General features: G+C 45.0%; 2 protein-coding genes across 11 annotated transcripts in view; one reads left to right on the top strand and one right to left on the bottom strand.

Annotated features, from left to right (window-relative positions):
• tp53bp1 (tumor protein p53 binding protein, 1) overlaps positions 1-14,191 on the top strand; it is a 34,806-nt gene extending 20,615 nt beyond the window's left edge. For 3 of the 5 annotated variants that reach the window (XM_042318605.1, XM_042318603.1, XM_042318607.1), the window contains 13 exons: positions 2,059-2,404; positions 2,709-2,777; positions 3,223-3,375; positions 3,488-3,711; positions 4,409-4,579; positions 5,378-5,769; positions 6,523-6,792; positions 7,770-7,922; positions 9,636-9,824; positions 10,522-10,616; positions 12,566-12,762; positions 13,269-13,405; positions 13,739-14,191. In XM_042318605.1, the coding sequence (XP_042174539.1) occupies positions 2,059-2,404; positions 2,709-2,777; positions 3,223-3,375; positions 3,488-3,711; positions 4,409-4,579; positions 5,378-5,769; positions 6,523-6,792; positions 7,770-7,922; positions 9,636-9,824; positions 10,522-10,616; positions 12,566-12,762; positions 13,269-13,405; positions 13,739-13,935 (2,593 nt within the window). In that variant the 3' untranslated portion in view covers positions 13,936-14,191. The remainder of the gene's footprint in view (positions 1-2,058; positions 2,405-2,708; positions 2,778-3,222; positions 3,376-3,487; positions 3,712-4,408; positions 4,580-5,377; positions 5,770-6,522; positions 6,793-7,769; positions 7,923-9,635; positions 9,825-10,521; positions 10,617-12,565; positions 12,763-13,268; positions 13,406-13,738) is intronic. The other 2 variants (XM_042318604.1, XM_042318606.1) reach the window with 2 other exon arrangements.
• The window catches only part of tubgcp4 (tubulin, gamma complex associated protein 4), a 45,086-nt gene continuing 30,452 nt past the window's right edge, over positions 4,486-19,119 (bottom strand). For 5 of the 6 annotated variants that reach the window (XM_042318612.1, XM_042318608.1, XM_042318609.1 and 2 more), the window contains one exon: positions 14,181-14,543. In XM_042318612.1, coding sequence (XP_042174546.1) covers positions 14,514-14,543 — 30 coding nt within the window. In that variant the 3' untranslated portion in view covers positions 14,181-14,513. Of the gene's footprint in view, positions 4,609-14,180; positions 14,544-19,119 lie in introns of those variants that run through there. The other variant, XM_042318610.1, reaches the window with a different exon arrangement.

The following is a 19,119-nucleotide window of genomic DNA, read 5'->3' as shown; positions in this document are numbered from 1 at the left end:
GTCTGCTCCAATCTTGTGTCCATTTGACCTTGATAGCCCTCTACCTGTCCTGGTATATCTTTAGAATTCAGGAAGTAGGTTGAGTGTGTGTGCGTGTGAGAGAGACCTACTTCTCTGCTATTTTGGGTACCATTCATGCCCCCTTAGAGAGATGGAGGCTCTGTTTGGTTTTGTCCTGTCGAGGTGTTATAACAAGGTCTTTTTCAAGGTGTCCACACAACACACCACAGCCCTAGTTGGACCTGCTTCCCTGTCCTACCATTACAGGACTACAGAGGCAATATTGAAACCTTTATTAACATTTGGCAAAGGATGATATCAGCCGTTCTATACGTTTATATACATTCCCTTCAGAAAGTATTCAAACCCCTTGACTTTCTCCACATTGTGTTGTGTTACAACTTGAATTTAAAATGAATTAAATGAATCTTTTTTTGTCACCAGCCTACACGCAATACCCCATAATGTCAAAGGGGAATTCTAACTTTTTACATTTTAACTAATTCATTAAAAATGAAAAGCTGAAATGTCTTGAGTCAATAAGTATTCAACCCCTTTGTTATGGAAAGCCTAAATAAGTTCAGGAGTAAAAATGTGCTGAACAAGTCACATAATAAGTTGCATGGACTCACTCTGTGTGCAATAATAGTGGTGAACATACTTTTTAATGACTACCTCATCTCTGTACCCCACTCATACAATTGTCTGTAAGGTCCCTCAGTTGAACATAACATTTCAGACAGATTCAACCACCAGGGAGGTTTTCCAATGCCTCGCCAAGGTCACCTATTGGTAGATGGGTAAAAAAAAAAGAGAGAAAAGGGGCAGACATTGAATATCCCTTTGAGCCTGGTGAAGTTATTAATTACACTTTGGATGGTGTATCAATACACCCAGTCACTACAAAGATATAGCTGTCCTTCCTAACTCAGTTTCCGGAGAGGAAGGAAACCGCTCAGGGATTTCATCATGGGGAGGCCAATGGTGACTTTTTAAAACAGTTAGTTTCATGGCTGTGATAGAAAACTGAGGATGGATCAACAACATTGTAGCTACTCCACAATACTAACCTAAATGACAGAGTGAAAAAAAGGAAGCCTGTACAGAATTCAGATATTCCAAAACATGCATCCTGTTTGCAACAAGGTACCAAAGTAATACTGCTAAACATGTGGCAAAGCAATTCACTTTTTGTCCTGAATACAAAGTGATATGTTTGGGGCAAATCCTTTACAACACATTACTGAGTACCACTCTATTTCAGTCATAGTGCTGGCTGTTATGGGTATGCTTCAGGACTGGGGAGTTTCAGGATAAAAAATAAACGTAATGAAGCTAAGCACAGGGAAAATCCTAGAGGAAAACCTGGTTCAGTCTGCTTTCCACCAGACACTGGGAGATGAATTCACCTTTTAGCAGGACAATAACCTAAAATACAAGGCCAAATCTACATCGGAGTTGCTTACCAAGAAGAGAGTGAATGTTCCTGAGTGGCCAAGTTACAGTTTTGACTTAAATCTACGGCAAGACCTGAAAATGGTTGTCTAGCAATGATCAACAACCAATTTGACGGAGCTTGAAGAATTATGAAAATAATAATAGGCAAATGTTGCACAATCCAGGTGTAATCACTTCCAACGGTGCTTCTACAAAGTATTGACTCAGGGGTGTGAGTACTTATGTAAATGAGAGCTGTCTGTATTTAATTTTCAAAAGTTTCAAAAAATATGTTTTCGCTTTGTCATTATGGAGTATTGTGTGTAGATGGGTGAGAAAACAAATGTATTTAATCCATTTTTATTTCCGGCTGTAAAACAACAACATGTGGAATAATTTAAGGGATATGAATACTTTCTGAAGGCACGGTATATTTATATGTGCATACATGTATTTCTATTCGTCCTGAAAGTGCTTTACAGTGTAGGGACTCACCCCATCCATGTGTAGCGCCCCTCTGGGTGATGCACGGCAGCCATTTTGGCTCTTGAACGCTCACCACACAATGAAAGTGGTTGATTGTTATATTAACATATGAAATGTCTCTCTCACCTTTCACAGAGGGGAACTGTTCAGCTCACCCTCACAGCAGAAAAGCTCCCAAAGACCCTCCATCCCCTCTCTCTCCCTGGAATGCATCAGCCAATCTGAGCCCCTCTCCAGCCCCCGCCAGGAAGTGAAGCATACGTTGCCATTGGGGCTCAGAGAGAAAGAGCCTCCTGCTGAACCATCCACCCCAGGCCGTCCAGCAGTGAAAACACCACAAAAAGGCACCGCAGCTGGGGATAGAGAGCCGTGTGGGCCCCCAGAGCCATCCACCCCCACCAGAGCCGCTGCCATCAGACAGAGGGCCGTGTCCCAGCAGACAAGCTTTGACAACACCATCTCTCCCAGTTCACCCAGTAAGGTAAGAGCCACTGGGTTAGCTACAAGGATATGGTTGATCATATTGCAAGGGGATAGAAAGTGATGAGATTCCTGTCTGTTATTCTTCTAGCCTAACCAACATCCCCCCCCTTGTTCTCTCTTTCTTTTCATCAATCTTGCTTGTCTCATGTTCTCCTGTTTTGTTGTTTCTCTCTCACTCCCTTCATCCACCTTGCCTGTCTCATGTCCTGCTGTTTTGTCGCCCCCCTCCCTCTTTCTTACACTCTCTTCATCCAACCTTGCTTGTCTCATGTGTCCTTTTGCTTCCTCCTCTCTGACTCTAGCTTTGTCAGAGAGTGGCGTTTCAGCAGACCAGCTTTGAAGCGGCTGGCCCCAGGTCTCCAGCAGCCAGCGTAAGGGTCCTTAGTTACATCACACCTCCTGTCCTTCTTACAATGTCAAAATGGAACAATAATAACATGTCCGAATAACAGAAACAACCATTGTCCCTTCTGCTAGCCCCTACTCCTTAACGGTTAGCAGATCAAGATTGGCATCCTGTTTGAAATTAAATTCATAAATTGACAATTGCTTATTGTATTTTATGATTTTATCTCTGACAGAATATAAAACTGGAGTGACCTTGTAGCAGATCAAGGGCTGAATGTATCAAATGTCTCAGGGGTGCTGATCTAGGATCTGGTCCAACCTGCCCATGTAATCTTATTCATCAGGCACAACTGATCCTAGATCAGCACTTCTGCTCTGAGATACTTGATGCATACAGCCCCTGATGGGTGTAATCGAAGAACGCATTCTGACGGTCAAGGGTTAACTCCACCCCCTTCTGTGTTACAGGGCGAGCCAGAGACCCCACCCTCGAGGGCAGCTGCTGGTCCCGCCCATCGCAGACACGTGCGGACCATTCAGGAAGTGCGGACAACGGTCACACGCATCATCACAGACGTGTACTACGAGGACGGGAGAGAGGTGGACTGTAAGGTCACTGAGGTGGGGACCAAGCCATTTAGCTCATAGACCTTTCAACTCTTTCTTTTTGACATTGATTACGCCTCACTGTGTGTGTGTGTGTGTGTGTGTGTGTGTTCTTTCTCTTCCTCAGGAGTCGGAGGAGCCGGTGGTGGACAGCCGTGTGTTGGAAAGCGACATCTCTCCATGTCGCACCGGCAGCTCCATGACCTCCGGTGACCTGGGTGATGTCAGCTCTCTGTCCTCCAAAGCTTCCAGCCTGCAGCACAGCTCCGGGGGCACCAGCATAGTCATGGGTCCTGCCCAGAGGGGCCCCGAGTTTATCATGCCGCCCAGCCGAGGGGCCAAGTCTGCCAGGTACTGTAATGGACATGGGTTTGAATTGGATTGTTTTTTTTATTTTTATGATGCATGCAGTTAATTTCCTGATCTGAATTGACCTTTTCCGTCTAGTGACTGCCTTCTTGTAATGAGTGGCCCTCAGTCTAGTCTTCTGTAACATGATCTATATCCATGCTCTAACACTATTTATTCTGCTTATTTCTTAGTCTTAATCTCTGTTGTCTTTGCATGCACATTTTCACACCTGTCAACAACAAACATCAGAGAAACTAAATAATTCCTATACTAAACAAGGGTTCAGTATCTAAGTACCCTCTTAACCATAGAAATATAATTACTAGAAGTGACATTCTATGTCTATGCTTTTAACCACTCTTACGTGTTGACAGGTATGCATGCATATGTCAGTCTTTGACTTTGGCCACTGTCTAACTACCCCTCTGCCACAACCCCCCAACTCAACAACCAGATAAGTTAATCTAAGGCCCTATCCACAACTGCTCCCCTAGATGGACCAGCCCATATGGTCACAATAGGGGTATCCATCAGCTGCCCCATTTCTGCTGTACTGACCGTCCTTCTCTTGGTAGAACTTGGCCTGGGCATAGATCTAGGATCAGCTAACCCAACCATCATAAGGAAAAATACAAAACTGACCTTAGTTCAGCTTTTATGGGATGATTCATCCTTCCCTGTCCCTCTCTGTCTGCAGCCCCAGGAGGGGGAGTGGGCCACAGCAGAGGGGCCACAGGGGTCAAACGGCAGGGTCAGAGTTCATGAGAGAGAGAGTTCAAGGACTCCATGGGTCACGAGCCTTCACCCCATTGACGCCCCGCGGAAGAGCCAGGAGGGGCAGACCTCCGTCCCGCTCACCCCTGTCCAGGTGAGCCCTGTCTAGGGACGCCACTGGAGCTGTAGTGGGTCAGAGTTTCAGAAACACCTAGTGACATCATCAAAAGCAGACATTAGGTGCATGAACAAACACAACTACATCCACGCCAGCACGTACGTAGCCAATTGTGCCTTCCCAAAATAGTAATGCAACGTGATTCAACCGGTGTGCAACGCATGGACGCATGGGAGTTGGTTGCTTCCCGACATCATTCAGCATTCTAAAACATGTGTGGGTGCGTGTACATTTTTTCCAACCTTTAGGCTTCCATTTTGAAAACAAGTCAATCTGAGATGAGACACTGAGATAGTTTAATGAAACCTTAGAATTGAGTACAGAAATGGAACATTTTGGGTTCCTAGCTTTAGAACAAGGATCCTCCATCCTGCTGTTTCTAGAGAGCTGCAGTAGCCCAGGTATTTGTCTCCAATCCCACAGGGTCCCTGCTGACATTATCCTTTTCCTGTCTTCACTAATCATCTCAATGCAACACAGCTGTCTCCTTTTCCTGTCTTCACTAATCATCTCAATGCAACACAGCTGTCTCCTTTTCCTGTCTTCACTAATCATCTCAATGCAACACAGCTGTCCCTGTCTAACATGTATGTTTCTTATTGACTAAAAGGAGCCCAAACTTAAAAGCACTACTTGAAGAAATGTGCAGTATATAGAACATGACTGGTCTGTTCCACTGGAGGAGTAACGCTGATCTATTCTTTACATAACGTTTCTAAACATATGTCTGTAATGTTCAAAATGTTGATGGTGCTCTTTGTCCTATTGACTCAGGGGTGCCGGAGTCCCTCGTGCCAATGCCCGCGGCCAACCACTGTCGTCCTCCGAGGATGAGCCCTACACCCGCCTGTGTCCCACCCCGCACATCCCAGACAGCCCAGTGGTCCCCAGCCACTCCTCCACATCTCTCCTCACCACCATTTCCCAAGATGAAAGCAGCCCAGCTGGGAGCAGCTTCGTGGGGCTTCGCGTGGTGGCCAAGTGGTCCAGCAACGGCTACTTCTACTCAGGCCGCATCACCAAGGACCTGGGCGAGGGGCGTTACCGGCTGCTCTTCGATGACAGCTATGAGTGCGAGGTCACGGGCAAGGACATCCTGCTGTGCGACCCCATCCCCCTGGACACTGAGGTCACGGCACTGCTGGAGGACGAGTACTTCAGCACAGGTGATTCTGCGTTCAAAACAACTGGGAACTCTGAAAAATATGAGGTCAAATCATGACGTCAGTGATCTTCAGGTCGGAAAGTCGGAGCTCTAGAAAGAGACCTGAGTTGGAATGACCGTTCAAATAGATTTTTCCCAGTCCAAGCTCGTTTTCTTTCCTCGTTCCCAGTAGTTTTGAAAGTAATAAAGTCGGAAGTCAGAGAGTTCCCAGTTGTTTTGAAAGCGGCATGAGAAGGGGAAAAGGGAGGACAGATTGTTTGCACTCTCAAAGTTTCCACTTGAACAATCCCTGACATGGATTTAAAAGCATATGATTGGTTTGGTGTAAGCATTAACTGGAGGAAGTTTCTCCCATGGTTAAACGCATGACGGGGAGTGTGAAAACACGTGTGGAGAATCTGGACGCAGGACAGGAGAAGAGAGAATGGGGTTGGAATGGGTTTGGAGTGGAGGATAGAAAAATAAGACAATTCGAGTCTCAACACAGACCCATGGCTGAGAAGAGGTCAGGCTGTCACTGTAAACTCATTTCCCTTCATGTGGTTGGCCCTTTTCCCAATTCTGTCTTTAAATGGAAAAGAAGCTCCGGCACATTGGTGATCCTGACTCTCCACAAATGTAATGGATCTTCAGTGGAATGTTAACATCAGTGTACTGTAGTCTCTCTTCAATTGACTGTTTTTCTCCATGTAGCTGATATGATGCAAATTTGACTGCTTATCAACCCTTCTCTGGCTTTGCCTTGTCTCCCCAGGTCGAGTGAAGGGCTACAAGAAGGAGGGCAAGGACTTGTTCTACAGTGTGGAGAAGCAGGGCCAGACTACAGCTGTAGAGAGGGAGGGCCAGACTACAGCTGTAGAGAGGGAGGGCCAGACTACAGCCACTACAGCTGTAGAGAGGCAGTGGTACAGCCGCAGTTCTGTCATCCTGACCATGGAGCAAGGCAACAGGCTGAGAGAACAGTACGGCCTGGGACCCTATGAGCCCTCCACACCCCTGGCCAAGGCCTCTGATATCAGCCTGGGTAAGACAAACACAAAGCTTTGAGGATTGACTAAGTGAGAACCATATAGCCGTGCCCTGGCAAGAACCACAAGTACCCTTTCCACACTGAGCCGAGATGTACTGCACTGGCCTGGTTACGCTAACACAATAGTTGCTGGAACTCTTCTGGAAAGGACAGTGTGAAACTAAATGATTGGACCTAGCACTGTAGCATACCACCCAGCATCCCACTGCTGGCTTGCTTCTGAAGCTAAGCAGGGTTGGTCCTGGGTGGTCCCTGGATGGGAGACCAGATGCGACGAAGTGGTGTAAAGAGGGCCAGTAGGAGGTACTCTTTTCTCTGGTCTAAAAAAATAATAAAAAATATCCCAATGCCCCAGGGCAGTGATTGGGGACATTGCCCTGTGTAGGGTGCAGTCTTTCGGATGGGACGTTAAACGGGTGTCCTGACTCTCTGTGGTCACTAAAAGATCCCATGGCACTTATTATAAGAGTAGGGGTGTTAACCCTGGTGTCCTGGCTAAATTCCCAATCTGACCCTCATACCATCATGACCACCTAATCATCCCCAGCTTCCAATTTGCTCATTCATCTCCACTTCTCTCCCCTGTAACTATTACCCAGGTCGTTTCTGTAAATGAGAATGTGTTCTCAGTCAACTTACCCGGTTAAATAAAAACAGTACAGGTTGGGTTGGCATGATAATGGTATAATGTGAGCACTGCCCAATAAGGAAATATATTACATTACTCCTCTTAAGTTTGAGTTGAGTCATCTCTACGTTTCACATAGCTTGATAAAGACTCCCAAGTCTCTGTGAAAACAGTGATTCCTTCATACAGGAAGAATCTGCTGAGTGTTTCATCAAACAGAAGTGGGGTTAAATGTTAGTGTCATTTCCGTGTCAAGTGTGATGATGTGTGACATTGCTGTGCCCGCCCCCACAGATTGAAGTAGAGATATAATGAGTACATTCTATGGCGCTGTCTTCCACAGATAACCTGGTGGAGGGGAAGAGGAGACGCAGGGGGATCACAGGGGGGGCCAGCCCCCTCACCCCTGGCCCCTCTGGGAAAAGGAAGCTGATCAGCTCTGAGGACAGGGACAGGACCCCGGCTAAGCGAGGCCGCAGAGGGGGAGCCAGAGCCGGTACGGAGACCAAGTCACCCTAAACTTGACACCATACCTTAACCCTGACCCTACACCTAACCTCTGTGTCCAAGCCTAAACTCTCAACTGTAACCTCTAACATTTAGGTTCAACTTAAATGTCAACCCAAAACCTAAAATGCCCACCTCCAACCCCAGTCTATTTAACACTAAGCCACAGCCCTAACCTAAACCTCGGAGAATAGATCACTGAGCAAACCATACAGACCTGACCCCAGAACAGTAGACTGAGAGCCCTTGGTGATGGTTTGGATAGGTGGAGGCATTTTATACATTCTAGAAATGTATTTCTATATTTATTAACATAATTGGTCTCAGTGGGGTGCAGAATTTTTAGACTGCTGCAATGTACATTTTAACTATTTATTAATACAATTGGTTTTAGTCAGTATTGGTAGTTTTTCTGAATGGAATTATGAACTATAAGAGCAGGGCACGCATTGAAAATGTCATGTTTTTTTAACACCATTTTTTTTAATAAAGATTTGGATATTTGAAATGATTTTCTGTAAAGAGTATTCTTAGTATTGCCAGCTCTCTATAGAGATTACAGTATATAACCAGTCATAAAGCCTTTGAGTTTGTATTCAGACCCACAGACATTTTTGACTACCACAGTGCACTGCAACCACCACCCTCTCCTTATAATATAATAATATATGCCATTTAGTAGACGCTTTTATCCAAAGCCACTTAGTCATGCGTGCATACTGCATACATTTTATGTACGAGGTGGCAGGTAGCCTGGTGGTAGAGTGTTGGACTAGTAACCGAAAGGTTGCAAGATCGAATCCCTGAGCTGACAAGATAAAAAATCTGTCGTTCTGCCCAAGAACAAGGCAGTTAACCCACTGTTCCTAGGCTGTCATTGAAAATAAGAATTTGTTCTTAACTGACTTTCCTAGTTAAAGGTCAAATAAAAAAATGTTTTCTTTAAAATGGGTGGTCCTGGGAATTGAAACCACTATCCTGGCGTTGCAAGTGCCATGCTTTACCAACGGAGCGACAGAGGACCTTAGGCTGAGTTGGTATGTGAATAACTACTAATAGACTTGGTGTTGGTCCACATGTGTAAAGGAAACAGGTAAAGGTGTGTTTTTATATTATCCACTGAATATTTGCTTAGAGGGGTGTCTTTCCATAAACCTTTCACTCCTTTGAACCGCGCACGGATCCCAAAAACTTGTTTTGAGTGACGGCAGACAATGTTTCATGACATTGAGAGAAGTGTCAAGTCAAACCTGTTTTCCTTTAGTTGTTTGAAGAGCTGAAGCTCATGTTTTACTGCACCGGTGGTGTTTGAAGAGCTGAAGCTCATGTTTTACTGCACTGGTGGTGTTTGAAGGGCTGACGCTCATGTTTTACTGCACCGGTGGTGTTTGAAGGGCTGAAGCTCATGTTTTACTGCACCGGTGGTGTTTGAAGGGCTGACGCTCATGTTTTACTGCACCGGTGGTGTTTGAAGGGCTGAAGCTCATGTTTTACTGCACCGGTGGTGTTCGTGTTCTTCCTCAGTCTGTTATAAAGCTCTTTTTCTTCATAGACCTTTTCTCTCTTGAAATACACAATTCCAGCTGTTTCATTGATGGTTTCTAATTTTTGCCGTCTCTCTATTTCTCTCTTTTATTTCTCTCTCTGTGTATGTGTCTGATTGGGCGTCTGTATGTGTCCATCCATTCATTTCTCTCCACAGGTCAGCGGGTTGGTGTGTGTAACACCTCAGGCAGTGGCACTGACCTGCCCTGGGACCATAGTGACCTGGCGGAGACTCACGGCCCGCTGCCCCAGAGTGCATCTCTCTTCCTGGGCTTTGCCTTCATGCTGACCGCATCATCAGAGAGCGACCGCCAGACCAACCAGACAATCAGCGATGGCGAGGAGGGTGAGAAGGCTATGGCCCAATCCCAAATCTACCCCTAAACCCTACACCCTTGTGGAGATGGGAGAGGATTTGATTGGTATAAGCAATATGGTGAAACTCCATCTGGCCTATCAGAGGACAGGGTGGAGCTATAGTACTATCAAATTGCAAACACCTCTCAAATCCAGTCAGATCTCCACATGCATAAACCATAGGGTCCAGGGGTCATTTCTGGATGGGACCCTTGTGTATTCCCAGACTGTGGAACACCCCTTAAAGGGATAGTTCATTCCAGTGTTCAAATTATACATTGTCTTTTGGGGGTGCACAACATTGAAATCTTTGACCTTTTGGGGGAGACCCACATTTATATTTGAATTATTATGGGGTCTCTAATTTGATGTCCATTCCAATATTAAAGTTTGACAGATATTCATAAATCGTCAGGATCCTAACTTTGAGACTTGTGTTAATAATTGATGTCACTGGGAAACTTGCAAGAAAACAATTACTGAGTGTGTGGATCAAGTAAAAATTCTGCCCAGGAATCTGGTTAGTTTTAGGCAAAGGTCTTCCACAGTGGTCTGTGCAGCCTCAATGAAATGTATTTAATTAATTTAAGACACACAACATCCTTTTTTGTTTATCTAAATGACAGCTAAAGATCTCTCTGATTGTGTATGTTAACATGTTTTATGTTGTCCCTTCCCTCCAATAGAGTATGTGCAGACGGCCCCCTATCACAAACGCTACACTGAGACCCAGCTGGAGGCCGGAGCAGGCTTCATCCTCAACGACTTCAACGAGGAACAGGTGACATGGAACACCCATAGAAAGAGAATTACTAGAAGGGACAGCCTCTCATTTCACTGCAATTCTATTTCTATGAGCACACTTCTACAGCCATGTCAGTTCTCATGGAATATGGAGAGAAGCGACAGTAGGGAGGCATTACTGTATGTAGGCACACTACATCCTCTGCACCTACAGTTGAAGTTGGAAGTCTATGATGAAGCCTACACTTAGGTTAGAGTCATAAACTTGTTTTTCAACCACTCCACAAATTTCTTGTTAACAAACTATAGTTTTGGCAAGTCGGTTAGGACATCTACTTTGTGCATGACACAAGTAATTTTCTCAACAATTGTTTACAGACTAATTATTTCACTTATAATTCACTGTATCACAATTTCAGTGGGTCAGAAGTTTACCTACACTAAGTTGACTGTGGATTTAAACGGCTTGGAAAATTCCAGAAAATTATGTCATGGCTTTAGAAGCTTCTGATAGGCTAATTGACATAATTTGAGTCAATTGGAGGTGTACCTGTGGATGTATTTCAAGGCCTACCTTTAAACTCAGTGCCTCTTTGCTTGACATCATGGGAAAATCAAAAGAAATCACCCAAGACCTCAGAAGAAAAATTTTAGACCTCCACAAATCTGGTTCATCCTTGGGAGCAATTTCCAAACGCCTGAAGGTACCACTTTCATCTGAACAAACACCATGGGACAACGCAGCAGTCATACTGCTCAAGAAGGAGACGTGTTCTGTCTTCTAGAGATGAAAAGTGCAAATCAATCCCAGAACAACAGCAAAGGACCTTGTGAAGATGCTGGAGGAAACAGGTACAAAAGTATATCCACAATAAAACGAGTCCTATATCGACATGACCTGAAAAGCCGCTCAGCAAGGAAGAAGCCACTGCTCCAAAACTGCCATAAATAAGACAGACTACGGTTTGCAACTGCATATGGGGACAATGATCATACTTTTTGAAGAGATGTCCTCTGGTCTGATGAAACAAAAATAGAACTGTTTGGCCATAATGACCATTTATGTTAGGAGGAAAAAGGAGGATGCTTGCAAGCCAAAGAACACCATCCCAACCGTGAAGCACGAGGGTGGCAGCATCATGTTGGGGGTGCTTTGCTGCAGGAGGGACTGATGCACTTCACAAAATAGATGGCATCATGAGGCAGGAAAATTATGTGGATATATTGAAGCAACATCTCAAGACATCAGTCAGGAAGTTAAAGCTTGGTCTCAAATGGGTCTTCCAAATGCTTGGGGTCATTGTCCATATTTCCAAAGTTGTGACAAAATGGCTTAAGGACAACAAAGTCAACGTATTGGAGTGGCCATCACAAAGCCCTGACCTCAATCCCATAGAACATTTGTGGGCAGAACTGAAAAAGCGCATGGGAGCAAGGAGGCCTACAAACCTGACTCAGTTACACCAGCTCTGTCAGGAGGAACGGGCCAAAATTCCCCCAACTTATTGTGGGAAGCTTGTGGAAGGCTACCTGAAACGTTTGACCCAAGTTAAACAATTTAAAGGCAATGCTACCAAATACTAATTGAGTGTATGTAAACTTCTGACCTACTGGGAAAGTGATCAAATAAAAGCTGAAATAAATCACTACTATTATTCTGACATTTCACATTCTTAAAATGAAGTGGTGATCCTAACTGACCTAAAACAGGGAATTTTTACTAGGATTAAATGTCAGGAATTGTGAAAAACTGAGTTAAATGTATTTGGCTAAGGTCTATGTAAACTTCTGACTTCAACTGTATATGTCACAGGAGGTAGTGCACTTGCTCTGTAAACAAAGGGTCCCTGGTTCAAGTTCCATTTCAGCATTCTTCCCTCAATTGCTCCACTAAAAGAATGCAATGTTTAGCTTTCCTTCTACATATTCAATTTCTAATATTGCCCATCGTGAAGTGTCCTCTCTTGTGATTCCCTCCCGCCGCAGTGCAAGGCGGCCTATCAGAGCCTGCTGATCACCGACCAGCATAGCCGAACCAGGAAGTACCTGCTGTGTGTGGCCAGTGGTGTGCCGTGTGTGTCTCACATCTGGGTGAGGGACTGTTGCAAGGAGGGCAAGCTGCTCAACTACAGGAACTACCTGCTGCCCGCCGGAGTGGGCCCTGACGAGCGCATAGTGGAATGGTGGGGATTGTAGTTGTTTATGTCTAAAAATTGTCAGACTACACCTGTCCCTATCATATAGGAATAATGCAGGCACATTAAGTTGGCTCTCTCAAGTGATACAAATGTAAACACTGGTAGTCTACTATTATAATGGCATCCACAGTCTATCAATCAAACACATTTTATAAAACCCTTTTAACAATAGCAGTTGTCACAAAGTGCTTTACAGATACCCAGCCTAAAACCCCTTAGAGCAAGCAATGCATAAGCACAGTGGCTAGGAAAAACTCCCTGGAAAGGCAGGAACAGGCTCTGAGGGGTGGCCAGTCCTCTGGATGTACCAGGTGGACTTTAAGAGTACTTGTGCCAGATGTGTTCAACTGTTCCTAGATGACCAGCAGGTCAAAACAAATAACCATGGTGGCTATAGAGTCATGCATTCAAAGTGAACAAAACACTTCAAGAATGAATATGGTCCTGGTGCTGAGGGGAATGCATTGAGTGCTTTTGTTTATTTTGATCAGGCATCCGCGCTGCAGCCCGTTTAAGGCCCTGCGGGTCCTGTTGGTATTTGAGGAGCCGGCGGAGCTGTGGTCTGAGCTGCTGATGATGAGTGGAGCTTCCTCTGTGAGACAGCATCAAGCAGAAAAGGACAGCTCTGGTACGTACAGTACAATACATGCTCTCCTGTCCTAGCACTGCTTGAAAATGATCAAAACAAACATGTTGGTGTGTCTGTATGGTAACACCCCTAACACTTATTAGCCCTGAAGGTCACTGGTTCAATCCACCTTTTCCACTTTCTGTTCTCCTGTGTTACATTATTGTCAAGCTAATGTTTCTAATCTTGATGCCTACGCAACAAGTAGTTCAAGATGATCACTAGGTAACATTCTAGAGTAAAAGCCAAAAAGATGACCATGAGCCTTGAGTAGAGACAAATGCATGTTCTGGATGTCTGCTTTCATAATGCGTCTTATGTTTGCATCAACAGACATTCCTGTGGGCAAGTTTGATGTGGTGGTCACAGACCGCACCTGTCCTCCATTGGTTCTGAAGAGTGTGACATCACAGGAAGTACCCATGGTGTCGCCCGAGTGGCTAATCCACAGTCTGATCTGTGGGGAGCGCCTGGGTTACCATAGCAACCCCCAATATCATCATGACTACACATCCCAACCCTCATCCTAATCCAAGCCTCCCTTCGCACACAAAGGTTTATTGTAGGTAGAAGATGCCCTTATCCTCAGATCTGGGATCAGTTTCCCAACTCGCAATCATAACCGTTATGAGGGGTGATATGACCCTGTGTCAGTGCTTAGGAGCAACTTGTACCTACATACACACCGTCAACAATGTTAAATGTATTGTCAGTTCTATTGCATGCTACTGTATATAGTTTTAACCTGTCTGTTTTTATGGAATAATAAACTGACTTTCATTTTAATGATGGTTTATTTGTCTGTTTCTTCATGAAAAGGCACACACATTAATGAAACAGTATTTACAATTTATACAATAGGGTAAGTAACAGAGCTTGTATCTGATTGAAACAGCCTGTTCTCAAATCGGTTTGTGCTGTATAGCCAACTCATACAGAGCAAACAGATCTGGGACCAAGCTAGAGGAACCATACAGAATAATCATTGAAACGAAGAGGTTTCAGGACACAATGGGGTTATGCAACAACATACTGATTTTCAAGTCCTTCCATCCGACTTGAAGATAAATGGTCTGGAACGCTTGTTACTAAAGACCTCATCTGGAAATCATCCTCCATTTTCTCTCCCAATCAGAAACTGCAAATGAAGGCAAAATACAGGTATCAGTGTTGAGGGGTGTGTAGGGTTAAGTTCCCCCTAGACGCTGATGTTGGGTCAGTTTTGCATTTTCCCCACCAGAGCCGAGTAGCCCTATACGCTTCCTACGCAAGTTGCGTAGGGCCCCACCTCCCCTCGTGTCAAAGCGGGTGTCAATGTTTACAACTTCGATGAGAGGATGAAGTGGAACTATCCTTCTGGTCACGAAAGGAGAAAACACCATGAGAGTGAATTGCGGGATCAGCAATCAGGTAAACTTGTTTGATGTCAGCAAATAACAGTCACGTTAAGTTGATGTACTAGCTTGCAGTGCATCTCTGTAGTCTGTCTTGCTGGGCAGTGCATCTCCTGGTCTGTCTGTTGCTTGCCAGACACTTCCAGGGCTGTGTTCTGTGACTTTGTGCTTGACAAATGTGAGAGTGAAATACAAAGGGCAACAGTGTTTATAAATAGTTACAACTCTGGACTAATGCAAGATGGAAAGCAATAAATTGACATTGACTATTGATGTATATATTGAATTTAAAAGTTGATTAGCTGGGCAATATGGATGCACATCTCTCAGTAATAATAACCAAGTATTCAGCCAAGCCATAGTATAAATAGTATTTTCTATTTGAAAATGTATAAAAGGAAATCTGGGGAAGCCAGTTTGAATGGGCCTGATGCAGAGGATCAAATGAATAGTATTCATCTAATTTACAGGTGCTATGCTTCAGTTGTGGAGATGCTGGATCATCAGTCAGTACAAGCACAGTCTCAGTTGATCCACATCCAGCCTCAGCCAGAACTAGACCCAGTACTGCCGTCTTCAGCAAGTACTAACACAGACCCAGTACAGCCGTCTTCAGCAAGTACTAACACAGACCCAGTACAGCCGTCTTCAGCAAGTACTAACACAGACCCAGTACTGCCGTCTTCGACAAGCACTAACACAGACCCAATACAGCAGTCTTCGACAAGCACTAACACAGACCCAGGTGAAGTACAGCCTCAGCCAGTACTAGCACAACCAGAGGTGTACAGCCAGCATCAGATACAAGCAGCTCAGACCCTAATAGAACAGTTGCTGCTCCACCAAATGACCCAGCAGATTGGCCCCCAGTCTTAACATACTTTATGAGGACTGAGTTGGTGCGCTGAGGTCCATTCAAATTAGGACTGGATTTTTTTAACCTAAAGACAAGTCTAGAAGAGGTTTCCATCAGGCTTATTACAGAGACAGCTGGCTAATTGGGGAAAAGATGACCAGGAGCCAGCTAAATGGGGAAAAGATTCCCGGGAGCTGGCTAAAATGGGGAAAAGATTCCCGGGAGCTGGCTAATTGGGGAAAAGATTCCCGGGAGCTGGCTAAATGGGGGAAAAGATTCCCGGGAGCTGGCTAAATGGGGGAAAAGATTCCCGGGAGCTGGCTAATTGGGGAAAAGATTCCCGGGAGCTGGCTAATTGGGGGGAAAAGATTACCGGGAGCTGGCTAAATGGGGGAAAAAGATTACCGGGAGCTGGCTAAATGGGGGAAAAAGATTACCGGGAGCTGGCTAATTGGGGAAAAGATTACCAGGAGCTTCCAACCAGAATGGAAACTTCTGAAAAGAGGTTGAATTACTGGCAAAATTTGACCCCATTATGGAAAATCCATCTCAGCAAAATTAAAGATGGAGAGACACATGTTCATTACCTTGGGAAGCGCACACAGAATGAGCTGATACAGATTGTGAGTGACAAGATTCTAGAAGCAATGATGACTCAAGTAAAAGACAAAGTACTTCTCCATTATCTTGAACCTAACATTAGTCACCAGGAGCAAATGTCCATTATTCTGAGAAGCATTGCTTTAAGGGAAAGCCAGAGATCAAGGAGCACTTCCTTGGCTTTGTGAATGTTGAGGTTACAACAGGCTTGAATACAGCTGTGTGATTAACTTTGGTTCCCTCTACAGCCTGGGCATTTTCAGCATCAGCATGGACACCAGTCTATCTGGAATGGTGTCCACTGTCATCTTAGATAAGCTGAACGAGCTGAAGATTCCATTTGAAGATTGCAGAGGGCAAGCTTATGATAATGGGGGCAACATGAAGGGCAAGCACTAAGGAGTAAAGCCAGACTGCTCCAAAAAAATCTCAGAGTCGTGTTCATCCCATGTGGCGCACCTACTCTAAACATTTGGGCATGTGCGAAAGCTCTTCACCTTATTTTCAGCTGGCACACAAAGATGGAGTGTTTTGAAGAAACACATGAACATAACCGAGTGACACAAGATGGGAGAGTAGGCTCCAAAGTGTTCATGCAATCAGGTATCAGGCTTCACAAGATGGGAGAGTAGGCTCCAAAGTGTTCATGCAATCAGGTATCAGGCTTCACAAGATGGGAGAGTAGGCTCCAAAGTGTTCATGCAATCAGGTATCAGGCTTCACAAGATGGGAGTAGGCTCCAAAGTGTTCATCAGGTATCAGGCTTCACAAGATGGGAGAGTAGGCTCCAAAGTGTTCATGCATCAGGTATCAGGCTTCACAAGATGGGAGAGTAGGCTCCAAAGTGTTCATCAATCAGGTAAGGCTTCACAAGATGGGAGAGTAGGCTCCAAAGTGTTCATGCAATCAGGTATCAGGCTTCACAAGATGGGAGAGTAGGCTCCAAAGTGTTCATGCAATCAGGTATCAGGCTTCACAAGATGGGAGAGTAGGCTAAAGGTTCAAAGATGTTCATGCAATCAGGTATCAGGCTTCACAAGATGGGAGAGTAGGCTCCAAAGTGTTCATGCAATCAGGTATCAGGCTTCACAAGATGGGAGAGTAGGCTCCAAAGTGTTCATGCAATCAGGTATCAGGCTTCACAAGATGGGAGAGTAGGCTCCAAAGTGTTCATGCAATCAGGTATCAGGCTTCACAAGATGAGAGAGTAGGCTCCAAAGTGTTCATGCAATCAGGTATCAGGCTTCACAAGATGGGAGAGTAGGCTCCAAAGTGTTCATGCAATCAGGCTTCACAAGATGGGAGAGTAGGCTCCAAAGTGTTCATGCAATCAGGCTTCACAAGATGGGAGAGTAGGCTCCAAAGTGTTCATGCAATCAGGTATCAGGCTTCACAAGATGGGAGAGTAGGCTCCAAAGTGTTCATGCAATCAGGTATCAGGCTTCACAAGATGGGAGAGGCTAAAGTGTTCATGCAATCAGGCTTCACAAGGTTCTCAGGCTTCAAAGATGGGAGAGTAGGCTCCAAAGTGTTCATGCAATCAGGTATCAGGCTTCACAAGATGGGAGAGAGGCTAGGCTCCAAGATGGGAGAGTGTTGTTCATGCAATCAGGTATCAGGCTTCACAAGATGAGAGAGTAGGCTCCAAAGTGTTCATGCAATCAGGTATCAGGCTTCACAAGATGGGAGAGTAGGCTCCAAAGTGTTCATGCAATCAGGTATCAGGCTTCACAAGATGGGAGAGTAGGCTCCAAAGTGTTCATGCCATCAGGCTTCACAAGATGGGAGAGTAGGCTTCACAAGATGAGAGAGTAGGCTCCAAAGTGTTCATGCAATCAGGTATCAGGCTTCACAAGATGAGAGAGTAGGCTCCAAAGTGTTCATGCAATCAGGTATCAGGCTTCACAAGATGGGAGAGTAGGCTCCAAAGTGTTCATGCCATCAGGTATCAGGCTTCTGAGGTTTGGGAGGCATTACTGGAAGCCAGACAGACGAGCAACGATCCTGCGGCCAAAATGGAGGCACGAGCACTTGCAGAGGAAGTTGTGTCCTACGGCTTCTTGATTTGCTGTGTCGTATGGTGTGAGATACTGACAATGACAAACAAGGTGAACAAGCTCCTCCAATCCACCTCAATGCAGTTGGATATCGCCGTGAATTTAATCTCAAATGCAGAGGCCTCCCTCACTTCACACCGGGAAACTGGATTCTCTGAGGCCCAGACAACAGCATTTGTGAAGAAATTAATGTGGAGGCATTTCTGAAAGAGAAGAGACAGAAACAGCAAGAGGTATTTCAGCTACGAGGCTCCTGATGAACCAGTGACTGACGCACTGAAAAACCTTGAAGTCAACTACTTCAACATTGTGATCGACTCTGCTGTGACATCCACGGATGAGAGATTTGAAACACTCAATCAGGTGAAAACCAAATATGGAGTATTGCTGAACTTCAGTACTGCCTCTCAGATGTCCAGTGAATCTTAAGGCTCAGTGCATGGAAGTTAAACTATCTAACCTTCAGAGATGTCTGTGACATCAGTGGAATGGATCTGGCACATGAGATTCAGAATGTACCTGATCTGCCATCAGATAGATGACTGCCTTTCCTTTCTCTGTGAGAACAACCTGGAGGAACTCTATCCTAACCTCTGGACGGCCCTAAGTACTGCAGTCACCCTACCAGTAACAGTAGTATCGGCAGAGAGGAGCTTTTCAAAATAAAAGCTCATCAAAAGCTACCTGAGGTCTTCCATGTCACAGGAAGGTTTGGGTGGTCTGGCCATCATGAGCATACATCATGACGTGGGGAAACACATGTCCTTTGATGACTTTGCATCAAGAATGAGCAGAAGAGGAATATTT

This window comes from Oncorhynchus tshawytscha, unplaced genomic scaffold, assembly GCF_018296145.1.
Source record: "Oncorhynchus tshawytscha isolate Ot180627B unplaced genomic scaffold, Otsh_v2.0 Un_scaffold_530_pilon_pilon, whole genome shotgun sequence".
Lineage (NCBI taxonomy): Eukaryota > Metazoa > Chordata > Actinopteri > Salmoniformes > Salmonidae > Oncorhynchus > Oncorhynchus tshawytscha.
The sequence above is the reverse complement of the archived record's forward strand: the minus strand, read 5'-3'. Positions and strand labels throughout refer to the sequence as shown.